At 39.6% G+C, this 14,157-nt stretch overlaps 1 protein-coding gene across 1 annotated transcript in view; it reads left to right on the top strand.

The window, feature by feature from the left end:
* The window catches only part of LOC140231904 (rhomboid-related protein 3-like), an 87,974-nt gene that overhangs the window by 50,485 nt on the left and 23,332 nt on the right, over positions 1-14,157 (top strand). The window contains exon 4 of the mRNA XM_072312055.1: positions 792-815. Coding sequence (XP_072168156.1) covers positions 792-815 — 24 coding nt within the window. The remainder of the gene's footprint in view (positions 1-791; positions 816-14,157) is intronic.

Raw genomic sequence — 14,157 nt, 5'->3', positions numbered from 1 at the left:
CACAAGTCTAAATGTGTGAGCTAAATTCCCATCGGAGACCGTAAGGAATGTATAGGATAATGGTCAGTGGATATGACCACAACTGTTACAGAGGCTGATGCCGCCTTATAGGAGAAATAATGAAAAACAAACGTTGAACTGACAGGCCTTTTTCCACCACGGGCATCGCATAAATGTCTCACTGTCTATGCCTGCTGAAGTGGAAATGATTTGATCTCCATCATTAGAAGCAGCAACCTGTGTCTGTAGCGAGTGACATACAGTGGTGCAGTCGAGAAGCTTTGGAAGTTGCTGAGAGGTTTTTATTCGTGTGGGAAATTGAATGTTCCATCTTTTTGCCTCCTTTCTTGCACTGATAGTTCATGTCATGGATGCAAACTTAAACTTGGAGGTGCTTTGAGGAGTCTAACAGTGACCACAGCATCCCAGGAGTTTTGCCTTGGGCAACAAAGTGGAAGCAACGAGAACGCAAAACCAAGCTTTAAGCCAATCATTGTCGAAATAGAATATTCCAACTTTACAGAATCAGAGACAGAGCAACGCCAAAAGGCACTCCTCTTAATGCACTGTTACTTGTTTTAATCTAATTCTTCTGGTGTATATTTCCATCTGCCTGGGACACCCAAATTTCTCTCCCTTTGTTTTTGTTTTTTTTTTCATTTCTGTTTTGCTGACCGCCATCGTCCATCATGCCCGCCCACGACTCCTTTGCAATGCACGACACACGGACGCGGCTGCTTGATGCCACGGCAAACCACATCGACCACAACGACTCCCTGGCCTGCTTGCAGAAGTGGAAACCTCTCTTTGACAAGGTGAGCCTTTAATGCTTTTGTTTTGATAGAAATGTATGTAAAAAGCTCACCACTTTTGTTTTGGGCAGCATATTTGGTCCCGAGGAGGAAATGATTTTTTAAAATTTTTTTCAGTGTGAAATGAGGTCTCAGAGTACATTTTGCGTCAAATTCGATTCACTGATCAATAGAGAAATCTTTCACTTCTGCAAACTAAAACTTTAGCCCGTTGAGGAGGAGTCCCAAGTATACTCGGGCAAATGTTTATGGGAAATGTGTATTTTAGCAAAATCAGTCCGTCCTCTACGGGTTAATGTGTAATTACTGTGTGCACTGTAGACAAAGTTCAGAGGTCATAGTTTTGGTTAGTTTTTTTGTTTTGTTTTGTAAATTGAAACAGCATTTTCAGCTTCTGTCTTACATGTACTTCAGGGGGCATTTCCTGTTTGTCTGTTTATTAGTATTCATTTGTTTGAATCAATACTGGACACCTAGGTGACCAGAATAATTACAGCGGTGGCAGAGTTGAGCAGAGCCATTCAATCTAGCCGATCATTTCTGTAGAGTAGTTCAATGTATGTGGTATTTTGCTCCGTATTCAGCACACTCTCTAATGAATTCAAAGTGCCTGAGTAAGGGTTGGTCAGATGAAATCTAAACAATGCACAGCTCTACATGGAACACGACAAATAAAGCGTCCCCAGAATGCATGGCTTGTATGATAATCTAATGGCTGAGAACGAATCAAGGAATAGGACAAGAATTAGCTGCTGAATCACTGTGTCTGTCCAGCTTCAATCATGAGTTATGACCACAGTGCTTTATTTTCGAATTTGACAAATGACAGCATAACACACAGTGCCTGTCCAAATGGCCCAAACTCAATTTTCTTAACAAATAAATATTAGTTGCCCTTGAATGAAAAAGGTCAGTTTATATGCACCCATCTATCTGGATTGCCTTTGAAAGTCTCGTAGTGAGATTGCACTTTGATGCAGCAGGAGTCATGCTTATTGTGCCTATTTTCTCATCCATCAGGGCAAGGTAGCAGACCAGTTGTAGCAGTGGCGGATCCAGGGGGAGTTGCACTGGGTGCAGCCCCCCCCCCCCTTTATTTTGTTGAAACAAAAGAAATAAAAAATGGGGGAGGGGTGTGTGCGCCCCCCCCCCTCCCCTTGATTTTGTAAAGGCGCTCCCTCTTTACGGAATTCCTTGATCCACCCCTGGTTGTAGAATGAGTTGTGTAATGTATCATGGCAGGTTGAGCTGAAGATGAATTTATTTTCATTCTTTGTCAATGTAGAGGACACTTCAAGGATCTTCCTCTTTCTCTGATGTAATTGCAGGTGGACTCTTTGCAATGACTAAGAGGCAAATGAAGACTCACAACTTACCCTTTTGAACTCAATGTCCAGAGGTTGTGACAGTGAATATAGAAATATATACCTAGAGAGATGCGCCCAGAAAGATACAGTGTACATTTAACAAAGGAATATAAAGTGGGGGCAGAGGATTGAGAAATATATGCCTCGCTATGTGTGTGTATACGTGACCCGCTACAACAAAAAGATTGAAAAGTAGAGGGAGGTCGATTTTCTGAAAATGACGTAACGTTATTCCTGTACCTATCTGCTTTAATTTCATACATAACATGACTCAAGTACTCAGTTGCAGAGATATTGATGATTTTATGAGACCATGTTGATTGGTCTAGGAAATTAGCATTTCAATAAAATCGCCTTCAAAGTTAGTCTGCTCAGGAAATCTTTGAGTTGCTCTAATCTGCAGTGGTAAAGTGTGCAGATTGTCATCAATTTTGATAAACAAAGACTCATTGATTTTAAAGACATTTCACATTAACAATCATATCAGCTCTTCCTGTACTGTAAAGGAGTTGATGAACTGAGCAGGAACAGATGAGACATATAAATGTACAAAGAAAGTAGAGTGAAGGGAAAGAGTAGAATAAATTCTGCTCCATCTGTATACATGGGATTATGTTACCCGGAATGAAGTTTAATGATGTACCACATGTTTATTTATGAGTTATTAAGACATTAAGTGCCTCCAATTATTCATACCCTCATATTACTATGTAGATTAGGGCCTCAAACTCTCAAGTTCTAACTAAAGGGTTAAAATGATTCTCGATCTTCGTGAGCTGAATCATGTACATTCTGATTCTACCCGGAAATTTATTAGTGTGAGGTGCATCGTCTGTGTGGAGTCTGCAAGCTAGGTGGGAGTTTGGTGTTGCATCCTAAATCTAAGCTCATCATCAACAGCGCCGGCTCTGGATCATTAAGCAAGAAGAGAAGAGACAGAGTTGGAGAGAGAGGGAGAGAGCAAGAGAGAGAGGGGGAGAAGGAAAAGTAGAAAATCAGCAGCATACGAGGGCACTGATTGCTCCAGAAAAGTGCACATGTTCCCCGGTGATCCCGCATTCATGATCTTACCATGTATTAAAGCCCTACGATGTCACACCACCAGCAAGCACTTTCTTTCACCTGAAATAACCTCCACTATGAAAGAGTGAAAATCAGGTCCCCGTTCTGCCCATCTCTCCTTCCTTCTGCTTTTATTCATCTTTCTGCATCTGTCTGTCTCTTTATCAGTCTCTCCTCTGCCTTTCTGTCTCTCTATCTATCTTTTTATCCATATCTCTCTCTCCTCCTCCTCTCTGCTCTTATCTGTCCATCTATTTCCCTGCCTCTTTCATCCCTTCGGCTGTCCCTCTAACAATCTGTCTCTCTCTATATATTTCTCTCACACTCTGCCTATCTTTCCATAGCTCTCCTTCTCCCCCACACCCCACCCCCACCTCTGCCCTTTCTTGAAGTTATCCTGATACAAGGAAGTGCTGCCACTTAGCAGGAGATCCGTCACTATGGTTACGGGGGACCTTCATTCTCTCCAGAAACGGTGTGCCAAGCCCACAGAGGCTTCCTGCTTCCAAGAATCAATTATGCGTATGTCATGCTGAAATGTAATTGGGAACTACGGACTCTTAAGGCACTGTTGGGGACAAAAAAAAAAAAAAAAAAAAAAAACTCCCTGTAATTTCTTCTGCATCCCTGCTTTTCTCTTAGATTACTTTTCATGGATGTTTCTTCCATTTGATGAGATGAAAACATTCTTATTTATGTGACTGGGGTATGCATTACTTTATTGTTGGTATCATGAATTCTGAGGACGAAAATGAATATTTTTCTACAGTCAGTTCAATTTCGATGAAACTTCAGTCACTCTGTTTCTTAAAGATGTCTTATATTCTCTATCATCTTTTAGCACCTGAATGACCTTGGGGCAGTCCTTGTGCAACTGTACGAATGCTAGTGTGGGATGTGGTGTGTTAAGATGCATAGGAATCTTTGCATGTTTCATATCAAATGTCTGTCAGCCTATTCTGTGCTTGAATCTCTGTAAAATACACAATTTTGGTAGACAAGGGGCAACAAAAGGTTACCCCCCCCCCCCCCCATCCTGAAAAAGAATTGACATCCCTGTTCCTATAAAGTTGGCTCCCTCACTTAGAAAATTGTAGCACCGGTCCTGTGAAGAGAATTCCACAAAGTTTTGTTTGTTTGTTTTTTTCAGTGAAAAGTACACATACAAGTATGTATGTAAATGTATGTTAGGGGTAATATTATTCCCATTGCCTTCTGAAAGAGGTAAGTCAGGTGCTCTTTTGTTACGTTAGAAAAGTGAAAATATGTTGAATTTTCTGTGTATTTTTTTTACATGGTTGTCCATACATGATGTCACAAGATGTAGTTTTATCCAGCAATAGCAGTACCAAAACTTTAAAAATTCATAACTTTTGAATAGATAGTCTGATTCTTCTTAGACTTTCACTGTTGCATTCTGTGAACCCGTTGAGGATGAATCGCAAGTGTACTTGGGCAAGTGCCTAACATATTGGAAATGTGTGTTGTAGCAAAATCAGCCCGTCCTCAACGGGTTAATATTGCTACAGAGTACAGTTGAACCTCTCTTATCCGGCCTCCCTTTATCCGGATCTCTCTATTATACGGACGCAATCTCGCCGTGATTTTTTTTTTTTTTTTTTTTTTTTTTTTATAATTACGGGAGGAAAGGGGGATTCCCAACTCCTTGAGAACTCCTACACAAACACACATAAATTACATATTACTTCCAACATTAACATACACCTCTATTTTGGGGTCTGTTACTGAGTGTAACAATGAAAAGGTTGCAGTATACACATTACTACATGTGGTACTACAATGGGCTACATCAGTACATGTGTATGTATATGTACATGTATAAAGCATTGAGTCTCCCGTATCCGGCCAAATCCCTTATCCGGATGAGCCGCGGTCCCGACTTGTCCGGATACGAGAGGTTCAACTGTATTCTCTTTGAACATTCTGCTGTACGATTAAATGCAAGTTGAATGTTAGAAGGTGTTTCCCTTGAACAATGACCAGAGTCAGGGCCAAAACAGAAGCGAAGATTTTAGGTCATGCCTCCCATTTCTTGGTTGCCATGGCTACCAATACATACTTGTAACTAGGCAACACCAGTTGCAATGCAGAAGCGATATCGACTCCTACTCGGAATCCAATCTGACTAGATAAATCGAGATTCGGGGATGAGCAATGAGCTGCCGTATCAGCTATCTCCTCTTCCTTAGTCCCAGTCCATTCATGGAGAAGGAGGGTGTCAAATTGGAGGTCGTGCCTTATTTAACAGGCATTGACCCCATTCTTGGAGGGATCTCTTTCACTGCGTCACAGGGGGTGTCAGGGGCATCGACTATTGATGAACGAGATGCCAAGTGCACAAGATTCTTTACCTTTATCACTTCGCACCTTTTCCTGTTCCCCCTTTCTCTATCTCATTCTCTTTCTCTTTTTATATCTTCTCTATTTCTATGCAGATCTATTATAATTTCCTTTCCTTTCTGCTCCTTTCCTCTGTGTAGTTCTATCACTTGTTTGCTTCTATCTCTATTTGTTTGTCAGTCAGTCTGTCCTTCTCTCTCTCCTTCTTCCTATCACTGTGTTCATCTTTTTTTTTAATGCTCTTCCCCTTTTTTGGTGATTTTTAAAGGGATCATACAGTTTTGGTTGAGACCTAATTTCAGGTTTCTAACATTTTTTTGTGAGATAATGAGAAACCTCTTATGAAATATGAAAGAGCATGTAATTCCACAACGAATTCAACGTTTATTTGATGAAGATTGGTTTTGAAATGGCTGAGATATCCAAAACAGGGCGGTTCTAATAAAGTGTGGGACCCACACTTTATTACGATCGCTTTGTTTTACTTTGTTTTTGGATGTTTCAGTCATTCCAAACCCGATTTTCATCAAATAAACTTTGAATTCCTCTTAAAATGGTACGCGCTGTACTTTATCATTTAAGTGTTTTCTTGGTATCTCATAAAAAGTTTAAAGCCCAATTCTCATCTCCACCAATACTGTACCATCCCTTTAAATCTTTCTTCCTATTAGTACAAAGTTTTGTTGATACTCCCAAGGTCCCTCATTCTCTCTCTCTTTCTGAGCTTTTCATTTTAACCCATTCCCCCTTCTGCCATGTCACCTCTTCTGATTCTCATACTTTATCTTTCTCCCACTTTGTATCATATCTCTTTTATATAATCCTTGAAAACTCCAAACCACTCCGATGAGTTTTCCTTATTTTTAGCTTTCCAATTAAAAAAAAAAAATTAAGATTAAAAAAAATCTGAACTTTGCTATATTAATCATGAATGTCTAACTACTGTAAAACGTGGAATGTTTGCGGGCATTTTGATTTCGTAAATTTTGCGAGAGCAAAGATTCGTGAAATTGAAATGCCCATAAAAGTTCTTGTCTACACTGTATGCATTGAATGTTAGAGGCCACTCGCGAAAATTTCATGCTGCGAAAAAGGCCGTCAGCTCCAATTCGCGAAAATTTCATGCCACGAAAATATCATATTTTACAGTAATAGCTTTGGATAGTAAGAGGATTTCTTGCTCATTTTACTTCTCTGTTACTTATGACCACTAAGTGTAACTAGTGTACCTCCTTCATGTTTTCTTATGATGTGATTGATTTTTTCTTCAGGTAAGAAAAAGCCAAAATGTCAATTAGAGATAAATTTCTTCCCAACTATAGTGCCGCTACCATTGCAAAAATTTTGAAATCTTTGATTGGGCATTCCACCGTCAGAATTTCTGAAACTTTTTGGATCGCTATCATTTGCAAAGAGCTGACCTGTGGATGTTATGAATGGTATGCGTACTAGTCTATGTCATGGGACCAATTCAATATACTGTGGTGCGCTGCAGCTGGTAAAAATTGCAAGTAGTGACATGTGTGGTGCATTGTTGGGATATAAAATTTCAACATTTTTTGCGATCGCTGTTCTCTCTTCACAGCTTCACTTATTTTTGAAAAAAAAGAAGAACAAAGTATTGCGATTTGGATTGTGACCCAAATCTCGCAAAGTAATGAGTTATTTCAGTTCTCATTGTGAAAATTTCAATATTTGGGTGGTGGTCTGCCGCAACCCAAAATAACACGTTTTGGGGAATGCAATGTAAGCAGTCCTATATATATGTATGTAAATACTTTGAGCCCAAATTAGGGCCAAGAATTCTCGCTATTTTTTGGATGTGACCACGTGAAATTAGGTTTTTAGTCGCAATATTTTTACTTTAGACTGAACACCGAACAATTGTTCTCCAATATCACCTTTATTAGTTATCTCTTTAGCTCTTGCTTTCTCTGCTCTCTTCTCCTCCTCTTCCTTCCTCCTCCTTTTTAATACTCCAGGATGCCTCCTACTTCAGGTACCCATAGTAATCTGAAACGTATCTTGGTGAATTCATTACTAATTGATTAGCTATTGAAAGCTCACTCTACATGTACCCCATCCATCAAATTTCCCCTTCAGTGCCAAAAAAAATGCCGTCATTTTAAGCCACACTGCATTACTTTTGCATGACAAGAGCAGGCAGCAAAATATGAGTCATATATGTATGATATATACATATTACGTTAACACATATTATGTTTTTGTATATTGTTAGAGATGTGATAGATATATAGATAGATAGATGCTTAGATAGACAGAAACTTAGATAGATAGATAGATAGATAGAGGGATAAATGGAAAGATAGACAGATGGATTACAGATGATGAACTAATAGCGATCCACGTCCGACAAGCTATGCTTTTTAGTGGATCACTATTTTCCATAATCGAATTTATTTTCCGCTCTCCCACGAAGTATTTATACAGTGTTTTCCTAAATATTGTACATGTTATATGTTGTTCTATAATTTGTCTCATATATATATTACATGAATCTTTTGCAAACGTTTGAACAATATTTCATCACATGTATACTCTGTACTATGTTTTTTTTTTTTGATTTTCGATGATTGGAAATAAACTATGATTGAATTGAATTGATTGAATTAATAGATGAATATGATTCTGCATAATGAAACCCAAAAGTGTGCCTTATTTTGGGTCAACTCAGCTGATGTAGAGTTTGGGTTTGACTGTTTTATGGCAGAATAATCCTAAATTACTGTTTCCAAAAGTTTGTAATGACCTGTTTTGTTTTGGGACTTTGAGTCATCTTTTTTTTGTCAATTCCACTCATGAAACATTGTGAAAGAATGAATGAAAGCCCTGAATTAACTTTGAAATCAGTGAGTTGTAGGTCTGATAGTTAAACAAAATCATGATTTTTAAAAAAAAGAGAGAGAAAGAAAAAATGTACAAAGTTTTAGGCCAACCAATTATATCTTTTCACAACTTTTGCCATAGCTTACCTCTGCAATCTGAAAATTCTTGCATTGCTTTCCAGGGAATAATTTTCTTTCTCGAAATTGAATACTTAGTAGCAATTTTTGTCGATGGACATACATTTTCAACAAAATGGTATACAAGTCTATGTAATGAAACTGCTATGCAAATTACATTTTGTATAGCAGTCATACCAAAATGAATAGCAAATTGCTATGCGATACCAGGAAAATTATTCCCTGCTTTCAAAGCAGAAGGATGTGAATTCTGTCTCCCCCTTGATGTGATATTCAGCAGCCTGTTGTCTCATGCCTGACATAGATTAGAATGTAGGGAAAGCGACAAGGACTCTGTTTGATGTCGGCCACTTTGGTGCTTAGAGTAATTAACTTCCCAGACTGGTAATCAAATTTTGGCACTCTTTGAGACAGAGAGTGTGAAATCAATGCTTCTGTATGTCTGTATCTGTCTGGGAGTGTTTAATATTTAAAAGAATACTAGTGTATTTTTATTTTTTTGCTAGTAAGTACTTTCGCTGCAACAGTCCAGAAGTGTCACAAGATGTGATTCTCTCAGACTAGCAAGTGGGTGTGGGAATCTAGAATATATGTGGTGCATTTAGACCCCGTTTACACCTCCTGACCACTTTTAGGCCGGCCCAGGGCCGGCCCAAATTGCGGTACTTTGGGCCGCCCTATATATAAATATTCTGACGGTAGCGGCGCTGTGCATATGAACAATGATTTCATTGGAGCGTGCCCGCGGGAAATGTGTATTGTGTACGTATGCAATTCTGTGAACTGAATACCTGGGGATGTAATGACTATTTTGTCCGACACAGAGCATGGATTTTGGGATAATTCAAATCACAAAGAATAACGTCACATCACCGCCACTACCCAACAAAAATCAATTTCACAGTTTCTCACCATCCTTACCTATGCACAAATTTTCTGAAGTGAGGAAAAAAAATACAGAGATGAAACATTGTGAGACATTGCAGGACAGAATTCTCCGCTCCTTCAAGACAAGACAAGACAAGACAAGACAGCATGCACGATATGAGCACTCATAACATTATGCAATTACGTCACGATCGCTGCGGAAAGGAAGCGGGACTCGCATTTGGTACCGCATTTGGGCCAGCGTGCGTTTACACTGAGAATAGGTCGGCCCAAGGCCGGCCCGATACAACCTCCGGAGCTTGTCCAAATGCGGGTCCAAATTTGGTACTGCATTTGAGCCAGCGTGCGTTTACACCGACTTTTAGGCCGGCCGTGGGCCAGCCCTGGGCCGGCCCAAAAGTCGGTGTAAACGGGCTCTTAGATGTTGTGGATAGAGTCATGTGTGGTCACTACAACTTTGTGAAATTATCTGAAATTAAAAATAAATCCCTGAAGAGCTAATGTGCAGAAACAATCACATGGTATGCTTATTTGTGCATATCTGATGTTTAGAGTCACTGAAAGGTTCTCTTCTATTTCAAATTTACCCCATCCTAAGAGGGAGGTAGAGGGATTTAGTTTTCAGAAGTTGAGGTGATCCTGGTCCTCAGCGGTAAAACAAAGACATCAGTTTACATCAGTTTACCTCACATATCCATGTGTCATCTCTTATCGCACATACACAAGCTCTGGAGGATTTGACTCGCAACGGTCAGGCGAAAGCTTTCTCCCCACGCACTTACCCATAACTCTCACAGCGCCTCCGGGAGGAAGACAAAATAGTGGATCTGAGGAGGATGTGTGGCGTAGATTATTTTGGGGAAAAGGTCATACACAGAGCAATTAATCCTGCATGGAAATTTCATGACAAAGTTCTATCACGTAGTCCTAGCTCCATCACCAGTGGCTCCTCGACAAGCGCCAGTGTTCCGAATCTTGAGGGGGTATGCTCATTGTCCTGTATGGCCCTATGAGGGATGTTGAGACACCGCCCTCTGAGAAAAGGTCAAGATACCACTTCCTCTTTTTTTTTTTCTTTATTGTGCAAAGAACCTGACAAAATCGAAGACATCCATTTTTTACAAAGTTCAGCTGCACTGGGGATAGACGAGATTCGAGGAATCATATCAGACACATGCCAGTTAAGCATTTCAGTGAACAAATAGAATCCCCAATCCAACAAGAACTGTGGTGATTAATTTGAAGATTGCAGTATAGCACATTGAATACACCCACCTCATACCCAGAGGAGAGGCATGGTCTTATTTTCTTTGGAGCATGCTGAAAAGTTCATGGGTCTGCAGAAGTGTGTCCGTGTGATAAGTCAATCTGCACAGCGTCGAGAGTCCATCTTTATGCAGTCAGTCAGTACCCAATGATTATGCTTGCCCTTTTGAAAAGTCACAAGGGACCTGTTGCAAAAAAAAAAAATGATGAATTTGAACAAAACTGATCGAAGGAAATGATTCAGTCTCATGATGATACTCTTTATCTGTTACGTAGTAGCAACTGAAACACAATTTGAGTTGTAATTTTGATGTTTCAGTTGTATTTGTTTTCAAACAGAAGAGGATATCTCTTATGAAGACAATGAGCTTTGGTTTTATAATTCAATCTTGTGGGGGAATATGTTTCTCTGGAAAATTCAGATATGAGTGATACTGCTAAAGGCTATGGTCATATTACGGTAAAATTAAGAGCAGCAACTGACCAATTTGTAGCCTGTCCAGGTGGTGTAAGAGCTTAGGACTCACAAGACAATTCTTTGGAAAAGTTTGGTGGTTTTATCAGCCCAGTGATGCCAGGTGGATTTTAGGGCAATTTTGGGAGAAATTGGGAGAGATTCTCCATAACATGTCAGGACAGTGACAGACTAATGACCCACTCGTGGTCTCCTTCTGGCCAACAGCCGATTTTGAATTAAAATTGGCCAGTGGCTGGCCAGTGATATGCATGGCATCTACGGATGGCCAGTAGGCATACTGGTCTTGCACCATGTGTGAGAATGGGCAAGCATCACCAGGATTTTAAAGGACAAGTTCACCTTCATAAACATAAGGATTGAGAGAATGTAGCAATATTAGTAGAACACATCATTGAAAATTTGAGGAAAATCGGACATTCCGTTCAAAAGTTATGAATTTTTGAAGTTTTTGTGCAGTAACTGCTGGATGAGAAGACTACTGCAGTGTATGAATAACTTAGATGTCACATGCGTACAACAAATAATAAGGAAAATATAAAGAGAATTTCACAGAATTTCATCTTTTGAAAAAAGTACACATTCCCTTGACTCGTTACTGACATATGTTAGGGGTAATATTATTTCCCCTGCCTTTTAGAAAGAGGCAAGTCAAGTGCTCTTTTATTATTTGGAAAAAAGTGAAAATATGTTAAATTTTCTTTACATTATCTTTATACTGATGTACGCATATGACTCACAAGCTGTAGTAGTCTCCTCATCCAGCGGTTCCAACACAAAATTTTTAAAAATTCATAACTTTTGCATCAATTGTCCAATTTTCCTCAAACTTTCACTGATGTGTTCTACTAATATTGCTGCATTCTCTCAATCCTTATGTTTATGAAGGTGAACTTGTCCTTTAAACTTTGTGCTGGTGACAGTGCAATGCTTGAAAAGCCAGCAGTACTGCCCAGGCAGCTGCTGATTGGTTCCTGTGCAAAAGTAGCAAAAAGCTTACTGCTTGGCCATTTTAATAGGCTAATATTGGGGGTTGCGGACATAATCAAATGAGGGAAACAACTTTGAAGATGCTGCTGTGAGATAAAACGATCATATTTCTTTTCGATGGCCTTCTTCTTGGGGCTCTAATGATTATCCCTCTCTTATACCCTTGATTGACCTTACTCTTGGCACTTTGGTTTAGAAAAAGAAAAACACCAACATTTATTGTCAGAAAAGAGATACCTGGTATTCATCCTGGGCCCTGTTGCATAAAAGTTCAGATCAAATATTAGTCAGAAAGTCAAACATAAGTCTGAATACTCGGTTCTGATTGGCTGATACCTGACTTATTTTGATCTTCTGACTTGCATTTGATTGCATGTTTTTATGCAACAGGGCCCTGAATAAGTAAAGCAAATAATATGACATCCCACACCAGAGTATGTGGGCGGAGCAGTGATGGTTATCGACCCTTGGAAGTCAACTCTGGTCTTAGTTCATACTAGGAAGACCCTTTGTGACAGTATTAAAGGTAGTAGCAGTCAGTCAAGGCTGCCAATTTGAGAGAGAGAAAAACAGAATCTTCCATGAATCTTCTTAAACATGTCGCCAAATGAATATTATTTTAAGATAATGAAGCAATTAAAAGCTTTTTAAAATTAAGGAACAGAAATAGATATTTTAGCAAACATGAAACTAGGTGTCATTGCAATCGCAATAATTATTCTAAAGATTTCAGTGTGTCCTTTTCTTGAGTGCATAGGGACAGATACACAATATGTGATGTGCCATTAGGCTTGTCAAGTATGATAAGGTATTTTTGGATTATGATATTTTCCTTACATCGTTCTACGCATGTGACAACATGCACTGAAGTAGTCTTCTTATCCAGCAGTGACTGCACAGACACTTTAAAAGTTCATAACTTTTTTTATGGATTTTCCAATTTTCCTCACAAAGGAGAAAAACATGCTGCATTACTGCCTTTCCAGCGTCTCGGCATGGGTCTGTGTCCACTATACACAGGTCAAAATCTACTATGGGAAACAAAATTGGTGGCCACTATGCACAGGAGTCTTAAGTGTTGCTTTTCTCGAGGGCGGGGGGGGGGGGGGAGGATTTTTTTGTCAGAGGCTGTATATGGCAGGTGGCTGCTACGGTAGGTTTGACTGTACCCTCTAAATACTGGATAGTGGAATAACAGCAAAACATAACAAAAGGAAGGATTATTGTATCCTAAGACATTATAGCTTCTTAGCAGCAAAGTATGATTTTGATAATTAGCTTGTGATGACAATAATTATAGCACTTTGAGGAAACACGATGGACTGGGTTTGCTGTTGTTTTTAAACACATTGATAGAAAAAGTTAGCAAATCAGGTGTAAATAGGGGAATACATGTAACATTCAAATTCATTCCAATGCTGTCAAGAATAGAATCATTATTCGAAACTACACACCAATACAAAACTGGATGCTCCGTTTCAAGGGCCTCTGGAAAGATGCGTAAATGATGCCCGTTACCTCTAAATCATTCTGGAGTGCAGCGATGTCGCTGGGAATTATCCTGCGGAGGCCAACGGAGAGGAGAAGATAAAGTGTATTGCCCAAGGACTGACACAGGGAGGAAGGGAGCGAGTGCACCCACCGGCTAGGAGTCTGCGTTTCTGATGAATTACCCCTCTTTTACATCCTCGCGCCTTGAGGTGATTCCTTAAATGGGGATCAAAAGGGACCAATGGGAGATCCAATGCCATACAATTATTCTTCCTCTCTCTATCTTGGTTCTTTAGGGAATGCATACCATGCAATGGACATTAATGGGGGAGAAAACAAAACCAAAAACAAGAAGCAAGCATTCCGTTCAGTTTTCTTGCCAAGTGTGGATTTGCTGATCGAGGGCCTATCCCACTGGAGGAGATGTCGCTGCGGCTCGTACGACTCAGAAGACCAAAAAT

The sequence above is a fragment of the Diadema setosum genome, chromosome 8 (assembly GCF_964275005.1).
Source record: "Diadema setosum chromosome 8, eeDiaSeto1, whole genome shotgun sequence".
NCBI classification, from domain to species: domain Eukaryota; kingdom Metazoa; phylum Echinodermata; class Echinoidea; order Diadematoida; family Diadematidae; genus Diadema; species Diadema setosum.
This window is presented reverse-complemented; position numbering and strand designations above follow the sequence as displayed.